This window comes from Colias philodice, chromosome 1 (assembly GCF_061535455.1).
Source record: "Colias philodice isolate Cphi_HAF_F1 chromosome 1, ilColPhil1 Martin Lab GWU primary, whole genome shotgun sequence".
NCBI classification, from domain to species: Eukaryota; Metazoa; Arthropoda; class Insecta; order Lepidoptera; family Pieridae; genus Colias; species Colias philodice.
This window is the reverse complement of record NC_143086.1, coordinates 1578978-1591473: the sequence shown is the minus strand read 5'-3', so window position 1 is coordinate 1591473 and position 12496 is coordinate 1578978. Positions and strand designations below refer to the sequence as shown.

General features: G+C 33.8%; 1 protein-coding gene across 1 annotated transcript in view; it reads left to right on the top strand.

The window, feature by feature from the left end:
- LOC149490979 (ecotropic viral integration site 5 ortholog-like) overlaps positions 1–7815 on the top strand; it is a 39367-nt gene extending 31552 nt beyond the window's left edge. Inside the window, exon 11 of the mRNA XM_089700483.1 lies at positions 6163–7815. Coding sequence (XP_089556609.1) covers positions 6163–6175 — 13 coding nt within the window. The 3' untranslated portion in view covers positions 6176–7815. The remainder of the gene's footprint in view (positions 1–6162) is intronic.
- Positions 7816–12496: the final 4681 nt, after the last annotated feature.

Genomic DNA, 12496 nt, shown 5'->3' with positions numbered 1-12496 from the left:
AACATGAAAATAAAAAAGTATGATACTTACACAAAAAGTACATTATATGCACATAAATAACTATACATACATGTATAATAACTATACTATAAATAACCCTACATAATATATACAATAATATATTATAATAGAAAAATAAATAAATAATTAATGATAATACATACATAAAGCTACATAAAGTATATAAAATATATTCTATACTAATAAATGTAAATGCATATATAATAAATATACTATTCCGAATTAAAGGCTGATAAGAAGAAATGTTTCCGAACAAGGTTTTTAAATGAGGATAAAGAGGGAGCAAGTCTGATCTTTAGTGGTAAGGAGTTCCATAGACTAACAGCAGAGGCAGTAAAAGAATCAGCATAGAAGTTTGTGTGTCGAGATGGAGTACTCAAAATAAGTCTGTCAACGGATCGGAGAGAGTAGTTTTCACAGTGTAGAAATGAAAAGTTATTCTTAAGGTAGGAAGGAGTGATGGGATCAAAAAGGATACGGTATAATAATTGAAGGTAGTGGAGATTACGTCGCAGTGTTATATATTTAATTGTTGATTTATTGGTTTTATTTTCTTGCTTATAAACAAATAATCTTCTTTTTAACAATTACTTAGACACTATTAATAATTATTATTATTTCGTAATTTATTACAAAATAATATAGGCTATAAATAATCTTTAAAATAGCAAAAAATATTGTTACTCTGAAAAAATGAAATGGTACTCAATAACGCGGACTACTGAATTGATTTAGATAGAATTTGATGCTGACGTAGATATTGCATCATGCCCAGAAATGAAAGGTACTATTTCTGAAAGAAGTTATAAACCCTAATTCTTCTCAGTCAAAGTCAAGAGTGGAAGATATCACTAATACAGTAAAACTGATGCGAAACTTTGGATGCTTATTTGTATATTTGTTTGTTAGTTGTTACTCAATCACGTCAAGACTACATTACCAATTTTGATGAAATATAGCTAATTGCCTGGATACACATAGGATACTTTTTATCCGGTCTGAACACTTCTGTGGGATAAAACAGGATTCACGATATAACCTAATTCCACGCGGGCAAAGCCGTGGTCGGAATGATATTTTTTTAAATAAAAAAATTGTTAAAAAAAAAACACAAAATATATTCACGCAAGTATTTATTTTTTGCACTCTATTATAATTGTAATTATTCATTACAAATAATGAAAATAAAATAGCCAGAACAAAGTTAGGCCCTGGTAGGGTAGGTAGGCAGGTACAGCAATGTGAGACGAACACTGGCTTATTTCTACCAATAATAATGTATTATAAACATTAATTAATTAAGTTTACTTTCTAACAACAAAAATACATAATATGAGCTAATGTGAAAACGAATCAACCAATCATCCCACAAGCCCACAACAATGAAATGTGCACACAAATATTCATCCAAATCGGTTCATGTGATTAGGAGGAGTGACTGCAGCGCCATCTTCCGGGCCCAATTGTGTTTCCAGATCACCCAGGAACTCAATTTAATATACACAAAATTTTTCGAAATGAAAACTTTCACATTACTATGTAAATATGAATATAAACCTGTTTTAGTACTAAGCAATTTCCCGCACAGGTGTAGTAAGCATAAATGAAATAAATATCAACATCAAATTCTTTATACAACATACGTATCTATTTTTTTTTTAATACTACTCCAATGAGCTCCTGTTCCATATTACGTCTACCATACTTCCACTAAGTTCACCATGATTTTTTATTTCTTTGCACTTTGTTGCTTTTTGCTAAAAATGGAATCATGCGATAAAACCAGTAGAGCGTTGATAACATAAATTTTTGACTAATGAAGGTACTTACGAAGGAGTGGGTTCACATTGTGTACAATCAGTGGGTTTATTTTCCTTCTGGATTCCGGATTTCTGAAAAGATTATCTATGCTATAAATGAAAAAATCTTACACATTCGTTATGTACTTAAAACAGGGGTACATATCAAACATCGTCTGTAATACAAATATCATCAAATTTAAAATAAAACCAACTTACTTCATTAATTTGTTCCAATTGTAAGCATTCTTTTTCCTCCAACCTTTATGTTTCTTCTTCTTATTTTCTTTATTGTCCCATTTTGTCTTATCGTGTTGTCACCCTTTGTTACGATTGCGCGACTCGATGACAAGCGACACAAGTTCCCCGTGCAGCGATCGGGGTAGGTACAGGACGGCTCACGCTAGATTGGCTGGTCGCGCGCTAATTTCAAGTATTTCTTGTTTATTTCAAAATTCTAACTCGGTACACGTATAGGTTGTATATTTTATAGTTAATATCCAAAAAGTCGTAACTTTACGTTTGTTATTTTGAAGATGCCAGAGATTTAAAAAAAATAACAATGAGAACTTTGTATTTTTTTTCTATCAAGAAAATATCATGGAATCATGTTTCTAAAACGGTACACGTATTGTGTTACTATTGAACCACAGACTAATAATAATATACTACGTAATTGAACTTTCTTATCAAGAATTTTCATCACGACAACTTTAATAATATAAAAATTACGAAGGTTTAAAAAGGGCCGTAAATGTTAGAAAAATTAATTCATCACCTTAAACAATTGAGTAAAAGTATAATTTCATAGATAACACGTTGAGAAGTTCCCTGTATTGCCTATAAATATACAGGGTGTCCCACTATGGGTATACTAAGCGCGAAGGAACTTGTAGTTTTGCATACACTGATCACGTAAAAAATACTTTAAAAAAAATTACGTCCAAAATTTTTTGCTAAATTTTTCCTGAAAATCCATGTTTTCTTCTCTAGCTTCGCGTAGCCGGCATATACCGCTTCTCTAATATGAGCATTTTATCTATGAAAACATAATCTTAAACGATAGCTCACGTGCTGGTGGCAAAGTTGGGCGGCTCGCTTATTATGGGTGTACACATAGAGTTTTAAGAATTCATCTATTTGAAAAAAAATGCGTCTGGAATTTTTTAATTATTTTTTACGTACTCAGCGTATGCAAAACTATAACCTCCTTTGAGCTTAGTATACCAACAGTGGGACACCCTGTATATCTTTACAGTACTCCAAAATTAATAATGCGCATGCAGATCTTCGCCAATTATCGTATTTCCAGAAACACCCGAATCACCCCGAATCATCGAATCGTAAGTGCCCTAAACAATGCACTTGCATCTTGCACCTTGTTGGAAAGAAATAGGAGTCAATTCAGAGTCATACACAATCGAAAACAAAAAGCGGTAGGTGACGGTAGCCTGTCAGTCAAAAAATTCAAAAATCCGTCAGTCGTCTTTATTTATTAGTGGTTACCGCACGTATTATCTCTGTATGGAATTATATAGAGCTGCTGTTACATAGCCTTCGTAGTTTTGTTTCAAAGTTGAATTTTCCGATAAAATGATTATTTACACAGGTAGCAGATAGCAGTGGGGAAAGTGAAAGTTAATAAGAGCATAATGAAAGTTCTGATCATTCTACGATATCAGAAATAGAGATAATCCCTGATTCTGTAAATCCTTTGGACTGAGATTTTTATGATTAGATTTCTACAATTTAAATGTAAACCAGTGATTGAAAATATTTTTTTAAATATAAACTTTGTCTTATTTTAACCTTCCATGCATCCATCATCACGCCAGCTTCAGTAAGACACTTTAATAGTTCTAAGTATAGAATTTTCCAAGTAAATCAATACAACAAATATATATTCGCAATCGTGTGGCTTATCCTCGCTATTAATTTACATTGAATTATCGAAACAAATTTCGTTACTTATCTCTTTTACCATAAAATCACAATAAAACTCATAATTCTAATAAACTATGCACGAAGAAAATACATTTAACCACTCTATATACATATCGTCTTCGGAAGCTCGGGGAATATGACAGTTGCCGAACAGTGACGAATTTTTCTATGCGCATTATCAGTTTGGGAGTACTGTACTCAATTGTTTAATTTTATTGATTTTTATTTATTCACTTTTTATATTTGCCTATTAATTTGCACGGATTTTTATTTTTACGGATTTTTTATCGATACACATCATCATCATCATCACTACATATAAAACAAAGTCGCTTTCTCTGTCCCTATGTCCCTTTGTACGCTTAAATCTTTGAAACTACGCAACGGATTTTGATGCGGTTTTTTTAAATAGATAGAGTGATTCAAGAGGAAGGTTTATATGTATAATAACATCCAATATATAGTGGAAAAGTACTGTTATTTTTGAGGTTTCTAATGTGATGTCGTAAAAAATTACATTTTTTCCGCTTACATTGCAAACGCAGGCTGAACCCTACGAGTTTTATCAAAATAATGTACTAACATTGCAAACGCAGGCTGAACCCTACGAGTTTTATCAAAATAATATTATACACATTGAAAAGGTCTACAGAAAAGTCCGCGATGGTATATGTCTATCTCTCATGGAAAACCCACAATAACTTTTTTTTGTCATTTACTTTTTACGACAAATAATGGCTAATTTTCGAAGCATTAATCCTTAACGAATTAAATACCTTGAATACATTGTTCATTTAATATAGATCTATATGGCCCTTTACACCGTATGATTTAAGTGAATATTTTCGAAGATATTAAATATTTAAAAATTGCGGGACGTAGCGTTTGCGGCGGTACCGGCCGGCCGCCATTGCACCCATGCGAAGCCGGGTCGCTAGTTATGTATAAAAGTAATAAGAAGTAAAGAAAAATAATTGCGATTGTCTTATATCTGAGTAATCCATTTTTAAATCATAAACATTTAAATGTGTTGTGTGTTGCCTAGTTTTTATAATATAAGCTAGTTTGAGCCAAGATGGCGTTATATGTTTTCCAACAACGTAATATGAGCTAGTCTTATGCGCTAATTTCTGTGTGCACCTATAACAACGTATACATACTTATCACGTAGTAACGTACATACATATACAGGTAAATTAGCTTGGAGAAATTTTTGCATATCAGATCTTAGAGCGCGTTTCCACTATATCGTTCTGGCCTATACAAAAATGTTTCGATATCCTAACATTACTATTTAATTTTATACTTATTCCTAGCAACACTTTTGTTTTCAATAAAAACAAGGTTTTATTTGAAAGAATATGGTTTTGACTTTATAAAAAAAAATATATCATTCAATTTCACGTCCTTGAGCAAACGACAAGACGACTACCGTGAAACAATAAAATATCGTGTCCATAATAATTTGTTTCATAATTAATATTTGACCATAATAATTACGAAACAAAACAAATAAATAAATCGTCACTTGATAGTGGAAAGTGGAAACACGCACAAAACCAGAATAAACCAGTTTACGCTGTCCGCAGGTGCCACGTGCAGTCGTTTGGTACCGTTAGAACATAAAGCACACATTTCATTCAAAAATTATAATTATTACGTATAGACCGGGAGATATTGACACAAAATTTCGAGTCATTTGTAACAGGATGGCGGTTCTACAGGGGTCTTAGTACGCAATGACAAAAAGAAAAACGATGGTGTGAACACTGGTACCGGCGGCTTAGTCGCGTGGGCGTTAGTCGAACTCGTCGGAAAAATAGCGAAGTCAAACAATTTGTAACACAAGAATTTTAGAATTTACCGATAGCCCATAAAAAAGAAGTAGGCGGTAGTGTCATGCCATACTTTTCCGGTGTGACTTACAGCCCGCCATACCGACGCGAATGTGTTGATTTAAAAAAAACAATTCAACCATTTGTACCAGGCTAACTTTTGCACAGGTAACCATCGTCGTGCAGCCATTTACGAAAATCGCCATGCCATACTTTTCGGACGATTCCAAATGGTCGCCATACCGCCGAAAATCTGTATCAAATCAAATTTTTTTTTTCAATTCAGAGGAGAAACACATATAGTTTAATTTTTTCAATTCAGAGGAGAAACACATATAGTTTAATTTAAAATCCCTTATATATATAAAATAAAAACTAAAAATAAAATGTTGTTTTATTTTATTTGCTGACCATACACTACTACAAACGCAAAAATTTCTCCAAGCTAATTTACCTGTACGATTACTTACATACGCAGTACGCACGCATATGTGTACGTACGTACGTATACGTTGTAGCGTACAAAATAACGTACTAATCGTTTACAATGTACACAATTCCAGGTCAAGAGACTAGAAGCGTAGAAGGCGCGCGCACTCGGTCTCACGCTCACGAGGAGCGAGTCACTGGACGAGGACCTGGAGGAGGACGACAAACTGAAGCTCGTGCTGCGGAGGGAATCCTCCGCCTCCCTCCACTCTAACAAGACGTAGCGATATCTTTCTTTCAATTATAGATTTGTACGGAGTCGGATCGTGTAAACGACATAGACTGACATAACGTTTAGTGTGTTGATATTGACTTTTTGTAACTAACTGTATTTGGAATCGTATCTTCCCTTCCTGATTGTTTTTAATGCACAGATACCACCCATACATAGTATGGGTGGAACCAGAGTGGTGATTCTAGAGTGATTTGTAATACACGACCTTATAAATACTAATATTTCGGGTGGTTTCAATCTATTAAGCAAGGAGACAATCTTTTTTCTTTTTCAACTCTTTTGTGTATGTAATCTTCATCTTATATTCTTATTTTCTGTATATTTGTTTATACCTCGATCTCGTGTTTTCTAGCTTTTTCATTAACTATTCCACGGCTAGTTCCATCCATTTAATGCCAACTGTATTTTATTTCATTTACAATGACATAAGGAATTGGAAATATTCACATTTATCATACTTCATTCGTGTGGTTTTGACATTCGCAATAAGATACAAGATTCATCATCTATAACTCATTGTTTCGCATTAATTGCGTCTTTTTAACGACTAGGCTCCGTTAGTTGGTCCCGTTTGCACAGAATTTACTACAACGATATACCGCGTGGATGCCTTTTATATTACATATTATGACGATAATTATTCAATATAAACTAAATTAGACAATTAGACATTATTTTATATGACTCCTCTAGAGGTTTTGTAGCGTATTTTTAACTTTCTTTAATTTATTGACATGACTATTTTAATTATAATGACAGATTTATACACTTACGAACTAAAAATAATTTTATTATCGCGACTTAGCTAGAGTGGGACGCCGCGGCCTCGTACGGATAAATATCTAAATATGCGCAGTAGGTCGGTAGTTCATTAGGATTTATCTCTGTCAAGAGCGTCTCGATGCCAATCAAATAGTTAGGGTTCAACGAATTTACGTATTTAGTGTTTTGCGTTTCCTCGCCTTTGTGTGGTTTGTACCGAGCCGGGGGCGCGGATCACTATATGCCAAACTAAATAACCTTTGATCTCAAATACATTATATTTTTTCAAATCTTCTGATACATTCCATTTTATTCTTCACTAGCGGTCCGCCCCGGCTTCGCCCGTGGTACATATTTATGTTTTCTCTACATAAGAACCATCCTGGTACTTCAAGGAATATAATAAAAAAAGAATTATCGAAATCGGTCCACCCGTTCTCGAGTTATGCGCTTACCAACACATTTTGCGATTCATTTTTATATTATAGATAGGCTTACGCTTGTTACTGGAGCAATCCATACTAATATTATAAATGCGAAAGTAACTCTGTCTGTCTGTCTGTTACTCAATCACGCCTGAACTACTGAACCAATATGCATGAAATTTGGTATAGTTATATTTTGATACCCGAGAAAGGACATAGGATAGGTTTTATCCCGGAAATCCTACGGGAACGGGTTTTTCTCTGAAAACGCGGGCGAAGCCGCTGGCGGAAAGCTAGTAATTTATATAAGTGACATATCACACTAGCGGATTGCGAGCGGTTTCAAAGCGGAGCGGGTGCGCAACGAATACGTTGCGGTTGCGCAGCGAATTCGTTGCGGACGCGTGGCAGATGCGCAACGTTTACGTCGCAGTCATGTACACTCATTAACAAAATGGAATCCGTGCTGGTTGTTACTTATAACTTGTGATAGTATAATAATTATGAGATCATTATTTTTTACGAGTTTCATAACATGTTAATGTTTAGGGTATTGTTTTATCTATTAAATCTTGGTCGAAATGCAATCAGATAACTTAATTGCTCATTAAGAAAGTTCATTAGTGAAATAAATGTTAAAGCTCCTTAACTAAAACAGGGCTATCTTATTATTAGATAAATAGCAGTGAATAGAAAATTTTATCAAGCAACCAGCAACTCACTATCACTTTGCTCATAATTAGGTTCACAAAATCTCTTTATAACATACGTTGCTATGGGAGAGATTATACTGGTCAGTCGTTACATACTTTTGGAATGTATGGTACATTCTAAAAGTCCTAGTAATTCAATTTTATAGCACCTTTTTTTAACAACTCCAGTTGTTATTACATCTTTAGTTAACTGTTAAGTAAGTGCATTTCCACAGTACGGTTAAAAAATTGAGTGCTACAGAAACGATGGAAATATTGAATGGAAGTTAGGCAAGGCGGAAGGGCTGGCTTTTGTGCGAGAGTATACAAAATGACGCGTCCGCAACGAATTCGCTGCGCAACCGCGGCGTGTTCGTTGCGCGCCCGCAACGTATTCGTTGCGCACCCGCTCCGCTTTGAAACCGCTCGCAATCCGCTAGTGTGATATGGCACTAAGGAGCTTAAAATCACTTCTAAAGACATCACTTCTTTGGCACTAAATGACAAATGTATATACAAGCATGTGATGCGCAAATAAATGAACGAGTCATAAGTGGCGCGAGTGCGAGCGAGAAACTATAGTCGGAAATTATGATACCTTCATTTATTGGCACGAATTTATAAGTGAGATAAAGAAACGTCAATTCGGAGTACCGGCACACAATCTCAATAAGGCTTAATAATATTTATTCAATGTATTACACGAAATTAGTTGATTAGACTTTAGATTAGATTAAGAATGTGCGCGTTGAGCTCTCGGAGAATTTATTGTATGTTATGTGTGTTTGTGTTGTTTTATTATGCTTACCGACTCAAATGTTATTCGCATTGGAGAACAGTATTTATTCCAGCTACTACAGTATTTGTTAATGAACTTAATATTATGTGATCATTGAGTTGGCGAGCTGCAGTGCAATGGTTTATATTTACAATTTGCTTTCCTGTATATTTAATAAACTGTCTAGTACATATATAATATGTTACTGTGGTTGTTCAAAATGTAGTGCATGTTAAGATACTCTGATATTAACATTCACCAACATAAAAAATAAAGTTAACTAGTTATATTTATTAATTTTCAATAAAAATCTTTGACTTATATTACAATATTTTTTAAATTATATATTACTTGAAAATTGCTAGATTTTGGGTTTTGTTAGAACTATGAATCGCAAAACGCACGAACCGAGCGTGCCGCGTTCGTGGCCAGCGAGTGCCAAAAACAAAATCGCTATAATATTCACTTGGACATTCACAGTAATATAATATATAATAATTAATAATTATGTACCCCTCACGCACAGCGGCTTAAATGTTTTGTATAACTGCAAATAAAGTTTAATATAGGTATCGTTAGTTTTATTAAGTTGAATTTTATGAATTTTATTTTTGTTAATGGAATTTGAGCAGCTATAAAATGTTAATTATTTTGTTCAATGATAAAAAAAAGCTATTAATATATTAATTGACACATTATTTAAAATTATTTGACCTGTGCAAAAGTTTAATTTGTTATATTATGTATAATGACTTAATAAACTTTTTTTTAATAATATACTTATTGTTTTGCTCAGCACGCCTACAAATTATATTTTCCCCATGGACCTATAAAAAAAGACGGACGGAATATCGTCTAAACATTGAGTGAAGCCTAGTAATGGCGGCGATGCATCCATGTGTGTGTGCCAGATTGATTGCCAGATGCAGTAAAATTACCCTAGACACTTTAGTATTTTTATTTTTCAATTTTTTGTACATTTTATATTGTGTACTATAACTCTAACTATAAGAACCTATGCATAAATACAATTACTATTTAGCTTTGACGAATCAACAACTGGACGCGAAACCAAAGGAAAATGTATGAAAACTTGTTCAACCAATATTGGGGGGAGGAGAGGTAATGTCATTTTATAACCAAACAAATAGGAAACATGCTTCATTCGATTTCAGTAAACATATTATATGTACTTTGAAATTTTCAAAATTACTGTCTTATAACAGATGTCAAATACAGTGTTAATTGGCTAATATTTTTTTTAAATATGCGTGTTATATAAGGGTTAGCATAGTATGCATGTTTTTGTGAGAAGAAAAAGCAATAAACTTATAAAGCAAGCATTAAGTATCAAATTTCTTATGGTAATTTTAAAATAAATTAACTTTGCATCAACTCCCCGACTTTAGGGAGAATGAAATTTTGAAATAATGGCAACAGCTGTCCTGACGACAATGGCGGCTGTATTTTTTCTATAAATTTTGCCATAATCATTTTGTCATTAAAACATAAAAGATTATTTCTTTCTTTCCTGTAGAATGTAATCACCTGTGTTTTCTAATTTAAAATTGTACTGTTGCGAAACCATTTAACCACGGGAGACGGCATTTTACGGCGGCGGTTAATCAGTCGGTAGTTCATGACGTAATGGCGGCCGACGATTTATACGATGGCTAGCTTACTATGGTGGCTTCACTTTGTTTGTTCGTAAGGCGCGGGTCAAACACAAGCGGCGCGGGCGCGGGCGTGCCATAAGCGCACCTCTTGAATCTGTTTTGCACCACGTCCTTCTTATACATTTTGTATGAAAGAATTTTGGACAGGCGCACAGTGTAAGGAAATCGCAATCTAGCGGGATTTAATTCAAAATTTGAACAATGATTTATCTAGCATTTATTGATGTCTATTTATTCCTTAGCTACTACTTAATAGGACAGCTTATTTTTTTCTTATGTGGGAAGTTCAACATTAATATGAGAAATGTTTATATCGGCAGCAAAACGGAGTCACACTCACTACGTGTTTTCCAGTGTTAATTTGTGCCAATTCCGTTTACTTATTACGAAGCGATTATTAAGTCAATAGTGTTTTTTACTTTATTTATTATAGTGTTAGTGTTTAATACGTAAGTACATACACATTTTGTTTGATTTATAATAATCAATAATAGGCAAAACTAACCATTTCTGTTAGGACACGAAATATACTTCGATTTATTTAGATTTTAAGTTCATTGGACCCGAAAACACATTATATAGCATAATATAGACAAGTGTATACCATCACAGTAAAGCTGATGATTTAAACTAACTGATGCAACTCAAAAATTTTGCGCTTTTTTGCGGCACCCATACATTTTTTTTCAATTTTCAGCATGGCTATCGAAATAACAAAAATGCAAATTTTCGAAATTTGGTCTTCTAATAGTAATCAATTTGACGAATTATTTTCATTTTTTATGTGTTATTATCCTCGAGTAACTTATAATGGATTTTATAAAAATAAAATCAAGTGTTTGTTGAGAGCATTATGCCAACAAATTGAAGTTAAATCGACTACATGCCGTCGTCATCGGGATCGTTTTTTTTAGAAAATAATGTGGTTTGGTTAAAAACAACTTTTTCGCCTGAAAGTGTTTTACTAACTATAAAAACACTTATTATAACCTATTTCAATCAAACTAAATAATTTCCGTATCATCAGAATTAAATCCCGCTAGATTGCGATTTCCTTAGTGCCATATCACACTAGCGGATTGCGAGCGGTTTCAAAGCGGAGCGGGTGCGCAACGAATACGTTGCGGGCGCGCAACGAACACGCCGCGGTTGCGCAGCGAATTCGTTGCGGACGCGTCATTTTGTATACTCTCGCACAAAAGCCAGCCCTTCCGCCTTGCCTAACTTCCATTCAATATTTCCATCGTTTCTGTAGCACTCAATTTTTTAACCGTACTGTGGAAATGCACTTACTTAACAGTTAACTAAAGATGTAATAACAACTGGAGTTGTTAAAAAAAGGTGCTATAAAATTGAATTACTAGGACTTTTAGAATGTACCATACATTCCAAAAGTATGTAACGACTGACCAGTATAATCTCTCCCATAGCAACGTATGTTATAAAGAGATTTTGTGAACCTAATTATGAGCAAAGTGATAGTGAGTTGCTGGTTGCTTGATAAAATTTTCTATTCACTGCTATTTATCTAATAATAAGATAGCCCTGTTTTAGTTAAGGAGCTTTAACATTTATTTCACTAATGAACTTTCTTAATGAGCAATTAAGTTATCTGATTGCATTTCGACCAAGATTTAATAGATAAAACAATACCCTAAACATTAACATGTTATGAAACTCGTAAAAAATAATGATCTCATAATTATTATACTATCACAAGTTATAAGTAACAACCAGCACGGATTCCATTTTGTTAATGAGTGTACATGACTGCGACGTAAACGTTGCGCATCTGCCACGCGTCCGCAACGAATTCGCTGCGCAACCGCAACGTATTCGT